Source organism: Meles meles, chromosome 3, assembly GCF_922984935.1.
Source record: "Meles meles chromosome 3, mMelMel3.1 paternal haplotype, whole genome shotgun sequence".
NCBI classification, from domain to species: domain Eukaryota; kingdom Metazoa; phylum Chordata; class Mammalia; order Carnivora; family Mustelidae; genus Meles; species Meles meles.
In genome coordinates, this window is record NC_060068.1 from 48,656,092 (window position 1) to 48,668,522 (window position 12,431).

Here is a 12,431-nt window from a genome sequence, read left to right on the forward strand (position 1 = left end):
CTATCAAATAAATAAAATATTTTTAAAAAATAGCAGAATATTACATATAACGGGGGTACCATTTATGGTAAAACAAGAACAAAGAGCTAAATAGTTAAGATTTTTACATTTTTATATTTATTTTTCTTAAAGATTTTATTTATTTGAGAGAGAGTGAGTGAGCAAAAGAGAGAGCATGAGCAGGGGGAGGGGGAGGGGCAGAGGGAGAGGGAGAAGCAGACCGCCCCGGAAGCAGGGAACCTGATGGGACTCGAACCCAGGACCCCAGGATCGTGACCTGAGCCAAAGGCAAATGCTTAAGCAACTGAGTCACCTAGGCACCTGTAATTTAATTTTGAGTGATGGGACCACCGAATGCCTTGTGAGACAGCTGAAGAATTTTCCTTTCAAGACAAATTTTTTTTAAGTCTGTGGTAAGGTTTAAGATTTCAAAGACTGCTGGATTTTCTGTGTGTTTATGTTTTTCAAAGACATGTAGCATTTATAGCAATATTTTTACGATGTTATTTGGATGTCACATATTTTAAACTACAAACAATTTTGAAGTCCTTCATAAGATCCGTCTAACGGTACTGCCATCACAGTGCAAGCTCTAAGGAAAGAAACTTGGCTTTTGCCTTGGGCCCACCTGGTTGCTGCAGTGAACAGTGTCCTGTGAGCAGAACCACTATACCGGGAGCTGACCTCAGACTTCCAGAACGTGAGCAAGCCTGACTCCAGCCTGCTCCTGGTCACCTCTGCTAATGGAGGTCACATGAAGTAAAGAGAGGATCCCAAATAAGACATAATCACTAAATCATTTATATTTGGTTTTGAAGTCCATTAACAAAAATGGCTTTGCAGCAAAATTTCTTCCCTAATGGTAAAACAAATGTGCCTCCATTAGTAGTCATCAGTGAAAGTGAGAGAATTTACTGCACGTTCCAAACAGATGATATGCTTGAGATGATTAAAAATTGATTATGCTGTCAATCAAAATGCATTCTCCCCAAGGCAGTGCATATTCTGAGTGACTTCAGAGAACAGACTGAGAAAAAGCCTCTGAATTGCAGAGTGGGCAGGAAAATAGCTCCCCTTTTTTTAAAATTTAAGAGATTTTATTTATTTATTTATTTGAGAGAAGGAGGAGAGCACACAAGCAGAGGAGTGGGGCAGAGGGAGAGGGAGAAACAGACTTCCCACTGAGAACAGAGCCCAAAATGAGGCTCGATCCCAGGACCCTGGGATCATGACCTGAGCCAAAGGCAGACACTTAACTGACTAAGCCACCCAGGCGCCCCCCAAAATACTCCCTTTTAAGGACTAACATAGACCATATACTGTTGCTACAATCACATGGTGATGTATGGATGAGAAAAGAGACCTGAGTAAGGACACATTTAATATTTTATTTATTTTGTGGCTTTTGACATTCAGTTAGTTCTGGCCAGCCTGGTCCCAAACTGTATACAAAGCAGATCCCTGTCTTAGAGATGCGGCTTCTAGGAGAAAACTGGACGGTGACAGTGTTAGAACCACGGACAGAATTACCTGGTCGGCTGTAATCCGAACTTAAGGAGTTAGTCTGTTAGTGCCCATCTTGCCAAGCATCAGTTAAAGTAGCACAGGCGTTTTGAACTGCCGTAAGAGTGGGCTTCGGTTGGCTCTCGGGAGTGGGAGCATCGCCCGGTCTGTTGGTCTGTTGGCACTTTGAGGGCAGCTTGATTTAAAAAAAAAAAAAAAAGATGGTGGGGGAGGGGCGTCTGACTCTTGATTTCAGCTCAGGTCATGATCTCAGGGTCATGGGATGGAGAGATATGTCAGGCTCTGCGCTCAGCAGGGAGTCTGCTTGTTCCTCTCCCTCTGCTCCTCCCTGTCTCTCTCCAGTCAATCAATCAGTCAGTCAATCAATCATATCTTTAAAAAGATAATAAAAGAATGGTCGGATCTGTTAGTTCAGAGTACTCCTGGGCTCTAAATAATTATGTAGATTAAGAAAAGGGAGTTAGAAAAGCTGGTGCCTGAATATCACCATGAGAGTTGAACAGTAATTAACTTTATTTTTTAATACAAGAAAGCTCTTTCATGTGAAAACTGGAAAATGTTAATGATGTAGGTAGAGAGCAGTAATTATTTTACTGTCCCAAGATAGTGGCTGAAGGGTACAGGAAAGACCTGAGCAGACCAGGGAATGCCTCATCACGTTGGAGAGATACAAAAATGTAGATGCTTAGCTCTGGTTCTGTCTGGTAGTCTTGCCTTAATTCATCCAGAAAAGATGAATTGAATTAGCGTTTCTGGATTGCTGAGGGGTTGATGTCTACATGGGCAGATAATACCGCAGAGATTTTCAGCACCAATAAGGACCGCAGGACTTGGGACTACTATTGCTATCTTGTGTACTTTTTAAGGACATTAATTTGTGACTTTCCTGAAGTCCTACAGAAGAGAAAACTGACTCTTAGGTTGTTTATGACTTTACCTCAAGCCATAAAGTAAAATGAAATAGATACCAACTAATTCCTAATCCAGTGAGTCATTTCCACTTCACCTTGACCCCGATGCTTGTAATACGAGCATCTACCCCTACATCAGTAATCCATTCCTGAAAATGAGATCTTCTACGTAGGAATACCAGCCAACTATTTACTGCACTTTTAAATGGTAAAAATTAAGATGTTTAAATCTAAAATTCCATACCGGTCTCCCAAATATTAGTAAAACACAGCAAAATACCCTGTGTAAGTAACAGATACTCAACACTTCTAGCTCTCCAGTTAACAGAGTTGGTAAGAAATTATTGCTTCATATGCAGTGGTCCGTGGCACATCTCCTTGAATGCTCCACATACTCTTTTTTTTGAAAGATTTTATTTATTTGACAAAGAGAGATCACAAGTAGGCAGAGAGAGAGGGGAAAGCAGGCTCCCTGCTGAGCAAAGAGCCCCATGTGGGACTCGATCCCAGGACCTTGAAATCATGACCTGAGCTGAAGGCAGAGGCTTAGCCCACTGAGCCACCCAGGCGCCCCTACTCCGCATATTCTTTAAAATGTCCACGTGAAACTCCAATTCAATGTCTAAGAATGCAGTTTCTCCATTTTCCTGCACATTCTTTTGTTTAAACTGTTGTATTGAGTTTGGGGTATGTATGTATTAGTGTTAAACCTATATAAGAAACCACTAGAAAACATGTATGATGTTTAGATATTAAAAACCAGATATCTTGGGGCACCTGGGTGGCTCAGTGGGTTAAAGCCTCTGCCTTCAGCTCAAGTCATGATCCCAGCGTCCTGGGATCGAGCCCCACATCAGGCTTTCTGCTCCCCGCCGAGCTCCCCCTCTCTCTGCCTGCCTTGTGATCTCTGTCTGTCAAATGAATGAATAAAATCTTAAAAAACAGGGGTGCCTGGGTGGCTCAGTGGGTTAGGCCTCTGCCTTCAGCTCAGGTCATGATCTCGGGGTCCTGGGATCGAGCCCCACATCAGGCTCTCTGCTCAGCAGGGTGCCTGCTTCCTCCTCTCTGCCTGCCTCTCTGCCTACCTATGATCTCTCTCTGTCAAATAAATTAAAAAAAAAAAAAATTAAAAAAAAAATCTTAAAAAACAAAACAAAACACAAAAAACCACAGATTTCTTGAGGTGCCTGCGTGGCTCAGTTGGCTAAGCATCAGCTTCAGTCACGGTTTTGGGGTTGCAGGGTTGAGCCCCTCCCTCATTGGGCTCTGTGCTCAGCAGGGAGTCTGTTGGGATTCTCTTGCTCTTCGGGTCCCCCATGCTGCAGACACACAATCTCTCTCGCAAGTAAATAAATCTTTTAAAAAGTAAATAAATAAAATAAAAACCAGACGTCTTCCAGAGGGAAATGTTAGAGAGATGGTCTACACGGTCTGCCTCTAATTAACCTGGCTCTGAGCAGAGGTAGTGGCAGCGACAGCTGATGAGAGATGCAGTCACTCCGCTCTGCATTTTGCGTTAATACAAATGTGGGGTTAAGAAAACCAAGGTTTCTCTGGCAACACCTTTTTATAATTCAGTAGGAGAGCCGGCCAAGCCCAGCAGGTGCGCACACAGAGTTGCTGGGAAAACTAACAGGAAACAAGGAACGACCCACACAAACTCTGAAGTGCTGACAGTATATCAAGGAATTGGCTCCATTTAAGGGCTTGGACCTGTAGCAGAAGGTGCACTTTGTGTGTGTGTGAGGGCTTGGCGGAGCTTGGGTTGGTTGCTCACACGTGTGTAGTGAGACTAGAGGGGTGCCTGGTCTGAATGTTTGCCTTTCCCCTTCCTACTGCCATGCTCTCCCCTCATTGCTTTTCTCACCCTGAGCATTCTGTTTTCCTGCTGTTATGCTCAATAAATGAGCTGCGGAGTCTGTCACATATCTGGGGGCGGAGGGTTGAGGGAGGATGCCGTAAAAGGATTAGGACAGGGAATGGCATTTGGTTGAGCACTCAGATATGGGAAGCCGCCTGCATGGACCATCCAGTTTAGAAATTCTCAACCTTTTGGAAATATGTGGAGCAAATTTTGTTTGTAGCTGTTAATAGTCACTGATTCTGTTTAGGAGTATTTCATGGTGTTGTCTAGTATAGTTTGGCTCGAACATTTACACGTTGAAAAATACATACTCTTTATGATAAATTATTTTCATTTATTTTCCTCTATTTTGTAGCTAGTGAATGTCTTGATTTTTTTTTTTTTTTTTTTGGTAAATTATATGTATAGGTATATCATTAAGTTTTATCTCGGGTAGTAAAAGAGTTACAAAATAGTTGTTTAAAAAGGGTATATGTTGGGGGCACCTGAGTAGCTCAGTCATCTACCTTCAGCTTAGGTCATGTTCCCAGGGTTCTGTGATTCAGCCTCACTGCAGAGGGCTCCCTGCTTGGTGGGGAGTCTTCCTCTCCCCCTGCTTGTCTCCCCCTCCCTCCCTTTCTCTCTCAAATAAAGAAATAAAATCTTCTTTTAAAAAAGGTGTATGTTGGTTTTGGGATTTGATTGTAAATACCCCATTTAAAGCTAATCACTTAGGCTGTTACTGTTCCATGGCTGTTGGTAGTAGACAGTTTCCTTGGGACAGAGACAAAGCCCCAGCTATTCTGGATGGTCCAGATGTTTCTTACTTTCTTACAAAATCTATATGAGGTACATTTTTTCTTTAATTTCAGTTAACACCTATTTATATTATAAGGTCTGTACAGACTTAAGCAATTGAGGCAAAGTGAGTTACTTAATAGTAAGTGGCAGAACCAGGATTAGAAGCCAGTTTCTCTGAGCCTGCTCGTTTAATCTCTATATCTGTAATATATAATTGCCTTAAAAGCAATTTGTTGGTTGGAGAGGTCTGTATATTTTTATTTTTATTTTTATTTTTTAAAGATTTTGTTTATCCATTTGACAGATAGATCACAAGTAGACAGAGAGGCAGGCAGAGAGAGAGGAAGGGAAGCAGGCTCCCTGCCGAGCAGAGAGCCCGATGTGGGGCTCGACCCAGGACCTTGGGATCATGACCTGAGCTGAAGGCAGAGGCTTTAACCCACTGAGCCACCCAGGCGCCCCTGGTCTGTATATTTTTAGATCAAGATTTTTAATTTTGTGTTCTTTGTTCTGTATTAGTTTCTAGTTTGTTTGATATATCAATTTCTGGTGGAAGTGTTAAAAATCTATGATTATGGATTTTCTCCATTTATATAATTCTGACTTTAAGAAAAAAGATTTTATTTATTTATTTGACACAGAGAGAGGGATCACAAGTAGGCAGAGAGGCAGGCAGAGAGAGAGGGGCAAGCAGGTTCCCCACTGAGCAGAGAGCCCGATGCGGGACTTGATCTCAGGACTCTGAGATCATGACCTGAGCAGAATGCAGAGGCTCAACCCACTGAGCCACCCAGGCGCCCCATAATTCTGACTTTTTAATTCACATAATTCAAAGCTATATTTGGAAGCTATCTATAATTATGTAATTATTAAAAAATTACATAACTAGGTAATTATATATACATAGATACAAAACTGTATATAATATGTATTTTCAAAGATATATAGGTTTGTGTGAATCTTCTTGGCAAATTGTTTTCCTTCTTTATCATGGTTTATTTATTTTGCCTTAAATAATGTTTAGTTACTGTTAATATTACTAAATGAGCTGTTTTGAGAGTTGGTATTTGATATACCTCTTTTCGCTCTTTTATTTAGTGTTCCTAGTTGGCTTTGTCTTACGTGTTTCTTATAAGAAGCATATAGCCGTACTATAATTTGTTTGTAACCCAGTCTGATAGCCCCTGTCTTATGAAAGCTTGGACCCCTGTTCTCCTGTGCCTGTAACAAATTCTAATTCATGAATACTATTTTTCCAGAGTTCTGTAGTTCAGATAATCTAGAGAGTCATCTGTTAAGAACTTGTGTTTTTTTTTGTATTCTGAGCATAGTAGAAGCCCAAAATCCAATACAAATTTCTCAGAGCCAGCATGGTTCTTGGGTGGAGCGAGCTTTTGGGCATTTTAAGCTCAAGGTCTGTTATTAGTATTCACCCCTTACCAGCTTTGCATCTCCAGAGCAGGCTTAAAAGACTTATCTTAGAAAAGCATTGTAGCTTCTTGATTATTTGAATACATTCTTCGGATTGGAATAAGAGGGAGTAAGGGTATAGAGTTTAATTTAATAGCATAAGAAGTGGAAAAAAAATAGCATAAGAAGTGGGAGAGTTTTTTCTTTAAGAAGTTGTGATATGTATAGATTGGGAATCTGAAGAAGTGCCTTCTGTTTTTTTATATCACCTGGGCTGTGTGGAACACAATACGGTTAGAACCTTTTAAAATTGAGAGAATCCAGTAGGTTGTTTGTTTAACTTTCTAGGGAAATGAGCATGTCACTGTGCAGAGCCCCTTTTTTGCTTGGTATCTTGACAAGAATAAAGTTCTGGGACAACTTAAAGTGCTGAGTAGTTGTCATTTGAACAAACAGTAAAACTTTTTTGGACACAAATACAGTGTGACAGTTTTTGCTTTTTAAGTTTTTAGGGCATAATTCATATGTGTGTGTGTGTGTGTGTGTGTGTGTTTGGGCATAACTCTTGTCCATTTTTTCTCCCAATGGCAAAGCAGAGTTAGGAAAGATAAGTATTTTACTTTATTCCAATGCCAAAAGAAAGAGGAAGGATACCTACATTCAAAGGGGAAGATGATGGAGAGCTGACTGTAAAGATTCCTGGAAGGCAAAAGCTACCCCAAACTGAGGTTCTGCTAAGGGAAGAATTCAAAACATGGCCAGGGTATTTTGTCTACAACGGATGAATAAATGTGACAGACCTACGCGGGTAAGCCAGTGAGAACAAGCCTCGTAGGTATGACGCTTATCTAGACAGAGCTTTCTCTACTCATGCAGGTAAATACTGTGTTCTTCAACTGAGTTTTAAGAGTTAGGATTAGTAAAACTTTTTGCAGCTACAAACTAAAAAGGGATTCAAGTTAGGACAGAAGTTAAGCTTTAGGACGTGGTGTGTTTTTCCCCTTTTTTCAGTCTCAACTTTTCCTTACTAGGTCGTTTGTCAGGTGTTTTTTCCATCTAAGAAAAGCCTACAGAAAATACTGGAGGGGCGCCTGGGTGCTTTCGGGGGGTTAAGCCTCTGCCTTCGGCTCAGGTCATGATCTCAGGGTCCTGGAATCGAGCCCTGAATTGGGCTCCCTGCTCAGCCTACAGGGGAGCCTGCTCCCCCCCCCCCCCCCCGCCGCCTGCCTTTCTGCGTACTTGCGATCTCTGTCAAATAAATAAATAAAATCTTAAACCAAAAAAAAAAAGAAGAAGAAGAAAGAAAGAAAATACTGAAAATGCTGTTGGAGAACATAGCCGAGGCAGGGCCATCCGCAGAGCAATGGTGGCAGTGTGTGTGGTCAGGATGCCTGCTGCCTGTCCCGTTACCATGGTTACCATGCTGTCTGTCTTCCTGTGCAGTGCGGCTTCCTCTTGTGGTGCATGGCCCCGAGCCCTTCCAACGGGGCTGAACTGCTCTACAAGCGTGTCATTCAACCTATCTTCCTGAAGCATGAGTCCCAGGTGGACACTATGGTGAATGACTTGAAGGACAAAGCCAAAGAGACTGTAGATACCATCACTAAAGAAGGTAAGACTCAGGGGCAGGTGGGAGGACCTAGGGGGTCCTGGGCCCAAATAACAAGCTGCTTCTCCTCCTCTCCTGTCAGCTTTCCTCAGCTAAATGCCAAAGCAGCTCTGTGATCACTTGACCGACACTTTGCCTGTTGCCCTTTGCTTTTCCCAAGACTCTTCCACCCTGCTACATTTAAGTCTGTTTGGTCAGCATATTAGGAAAAAATGACTTTCCTGTTCCGGGCAGAGGTTTTAGAGAATCATCTGTATTTATATACAGGTATAATCTCTTTAATTCATTTCAGGTTGAACTGTTTAATATGCTTTTTTTTTATTATAAGTCAAGAGAATGCCCTTTCTCGTCTCCTGATTCATTTATTCAACATTTATTTATTGAGGTGCTTAGTATGTGCCAAGCGAGCTCGTAGCTCTGGGGAGGAGTCAGTGAACCACACAGACCATACTCCTTGAACTTGAGAAGCCGACACTCTTACTGAGAGATACAGTAAAAATTTAAAGTTACAGGATACAGTCAGCTGATGATCTAGAGAAAAATAAAGCGGATGGATAGATTGATAGGGAGTTCTGGGGGCTGAAGGGAAGTTACTAATTTTAAATTAGAATGATTTAAGGAATCCTCACCAGAAGGCCATCCTGGATCAGACTTGAAGGAAACCGTAGGGGAGGATGCCGGACAGAGAAAACTGCATGCGCAAAGCGGAGGCAAGAGCGATGTGGCTGGAAGGGAGTGAACCAGGGAGGAGAAGAAGGAGATAAGGTCAGAGAGGTTGGGGAGCGGAGGCTGGAGGAAGACCGATCATGGACAGCCTCATAGTCTTCTGCAGAGGTTTTGGCTTTAACTCTGTGAGATGGGTGCTGTTGGGGAACTTTGAACAGAGGAGAACATGATCCCTCCTGTGCTTTCCCAGGATCTCTTTGGCCACTGTATTAAAAAGAGACTGAAGGGGGATTGGGAGGAAATCAGAAGACCAGTCATAAGGGGCTTGCAGTGATCCATGTGGAGAGGACGGCAGTAGCTTGGGTCGTAGTAGTAGCAGTAGGAGGCTGGAAGTCATTGGAGTCTTGGTGTATTCTGAAGGGGGAACCACTAGGATTTGCTTAGGAATCAGGAGAGGAGCACGAAGCCAAGCCTTTCAGCCAGAAGAGATGGAAGGATGGAATTGCTGGGGAAGACTAGATGGAACCGGTTTAGAGGGGAAAACAAGGAAGTCATTTCTGGACATGAGACCAGACAAGATCACAAGGGGAGTGAATATAGTTAGAAAAGATGAGGTTCAAGACTGAGCCAGGGGTCCCCAATGTTTGGAGATTGGGGAAATGAGAAGCAATGGACACGGCACATTGGTAGTGAGTGGCCAGTTGTGGCAGCAGGAAAGCCATGTGACTGCTGTCCTCGGGGCCAAGTGAAGACAGTGTTTCAAAGAGGAGGGAGGGGTCAGTTGTGTCACATGCTCAGACCGGTCAAGTAAGGTACAACTGAAAACAGGCTGTCACACTCCGCAGGGAGGAAGGTGCTAGTGATTCTGACAAAACGGTTGGTGGAGTGGTGAGACTGAAATCCTGATCGGAATGGATGTGAGAGATGGGAGGCAAAGCTGAGAAAAGATAGGCGAGTCTTTTGGGAAATTTCCTGAAAAAGGAGAAGCAAGGGACTGCCAGCTGGGAGGAGGAACTAGGGTCCTGAGGGTGTATTTTTCTTCTTATCCTTAGAATAGAAGGAGCGACATATGTTTGAAGATTAGTGGAAATGATCCAGTAGAGAGCAAAAAAACTGATACAAGTGAGGGGCGAACTACTGGAGCTCCGACCTTAATTAGCCCAGAGGAACTAGGATCTAGGTTCCAAACAGGATTGGTCACAGGGGCACAACAGTTTATGATTTATTGATTCATTTAATTCAGATTTTGGATAGTTAACATGCAGTGCAGTGTTGGTTTCTGGGGTAGAATTCCTCACTTACGTACAACACCCAGTGCTCATCACAAGTGCCCTCCTGAATAACCATAATCCAGCTACCCAGCCCGCCACCTCCTTCCCGGAACCCTTAGTTTGTTCTCTGTCGCTAAGAGTGTCTTATGGTTTGTTTCCCTCTCTCTTTTTTACTCTTTCCCCTTCCCATATATTCATCTGTTTTCGTTCAATTCCATGTGAGTGAGATCATATGGTGCTTGTCTTTTTCTGATTTATTTCACTTAGATATATATAGACACACACAGACACACACCCATGTTCTTTGTTCATTGATCTCTTGGTGGACATTCAGGCTCTCTCCATACTTTGGCTATCGTTGACAGTGCTGCTGTGAACACTGCGGTGCACACGCCCCTTCGAATCTGTGTTTTTTATCCTTCGGGTAAACACCTACTAGTAGTGCACTTGCTGGCTTGCTCTATTGCTAACTTTTTGAGAAACCTCCTTCCTGCTCTCCAGAGTGGCTGCAGCAGTTGGCGTTCCCAGGGGCACATTGGTTTCTAACTGGAGTAGAGATGTTGGCAGGGGAGTTTATGTGATGGTGGGAGCTTACAGAAGTCACCCCTTGACTGCTCCGCCTTTCTCAGGAAAGCAGCAGGAAAGGTCAGGGGAGAGAGGAAGGGACGGGAAGAGATGATATGAAATCATTGCCTAGGACGGGGTCAGGTAACAACAGTTCGTTTCTGTGGGCCGTCAGCTCTGTCTTGCAGCTGTTCCCCTCTGCCCTGGGAGTGTGACAGCTGCTGGCGACAAGGACCGCGTGAGCATGAGCGGGACGGCCCAGGTGGTGGGAGTGACACCGCCCTGGTCTGGGCAGACCAGGGCGGTGTCACGGGGCTGCCAGGAGGATTAGCGGCTCACTGGAGATTTGTGTTCAGGAATTTATAGTGAGGCCAGCTCGTCGAGGTGTTCCTTCAGCCGCATTCGGCCATATGGGTGCAGCTGCAGAACTCAGTGGAGAGCCACGTCAAGAACTGTGAAGTGCCAGTGGGATCAGGGAGTGGTTAATGTCTGACAGTCGCACTTAAACTGGCTGAGGAGGGACGGGAGGACACAAAGGGAGTGCGGAACAGTGGAGAAGGGGGGTAGGACTGATGGGTTATAAAAGCAGGTGGTGGGGAGAACTCTGAATCCGGGTAGCAGAGGGCGTGAGCTGCAAAGGGCGGAGGTGGTGGGGGACAGTGGGATGCTTGACACTGAGACTGCAGCGGGACTGTGGTCACCAGAAGTGATGAGGATCATGGAGTGAGTGCCGGGCTAGGTAGAGAGGCTGGGGTCCGTAGGATGGAATGAAAGGTTATTGGAGGGGGTAGCTAGGAGGCCACGATATTGGAAGAATATGGAAATCACCAATAATTAAAATACGAGTAGTGTGAGAGAGTGATACTAACTTTGGAGCTAAAATCTTCAAGAAGTGATGCAGCATAACCTAAGAGTCAGAGGGGATTGGGAAGAGAAGGGCTGGTGGCAGATACAATCTAATGACATGAGATTCTGAACGGGGCGACGAAGAACAGAGACTGCCTACCCGACCCTCCAGAACCGCTTGTGAAGGAAGAAAAAAACAGTCACCACCAAGGATGGGGTAACTGGGTCATGGGCATTAAGGAGGGCACGTGATGGAATGAGCACTGGGTGTTGTAGGCAACTGTGGAATCTCTAAATTCTCCCTCTGAAACTAACAATACACTATATGTTAATTAAATTGCACTAAAAACAAAACAAAACAACAAAACAACAAACCAGCCCCTACCTGAGAAAAGCAGTGTCTTCAGGGGACAGCCAGATTTCTGTAAAAGCAAGAAGGTAAAAAAGAAACATTCTGAGAGTTGGATGGAGATAGAGGAGGTTTTGCTGATGCTTCATTGGGTCTTAAATTCCAGAGGGCACAGGAAGGGTTTTAGAAGTTGGAGAAAAGTGGCAAGGGACATAGAATTATTGTTTTGTTTTGAGAGCTCTATAGTAGTTAGAAAGTGGGGGTTGAGAATTGGCCTGACCCCAGGGCAAGTGAGTTCCCCAGGACAGCTCTCCAGCGGCACGGATATGTTCTCGCTCCTCCCCCTCACACGCCTCGCTCTCTGCCAGACTCCTGGAAGGCCCACTGCTCCAGTCTACTTGCATTCATTTTCCTACAATTTTAAGTGTTTTCTGACCTGTAGCCTTCATGTCCTCCCACGTGGGGATTGCCAGTTTCTGTTTAAGAGATTTCCTTTCTGTTCCTCCCCTCAGCCTAACGGGCAGCCTACTGTGACATCACTTCTGCCTAGTTCACTCACATTTCTTAGTCCCTTGGTCCTCTTAGAACTCAATACTCTAAAATCCAATTTTACTTTGATAGGATCCATTCCTAAACA

At 43.9% G+C, this 12,431-nt stretch overlaps 1 protein-coding gene across 1 annotated transcript in view; it reads left to right on the forward strand.

The window, feature by feature from the left end:
- The window catches only part of REEP5 (receptor accessory protein 5), a 39,337-nt gene that overhangs the window by 23,590 nt on the left and 3,316 nt on the right, over positions 1-12,431 (forward strand). The window contains exon 4 of the mRNA XM_045999722.1: positions 7,933-8,101. Within this exon, the coding sequence (XP_045855678.1) occupies positions 7,933-8,101 (169 nt within the window). The remainder of the gene's footprint in view (positions 1-7,932; positions 8,102-12,431) is intronic.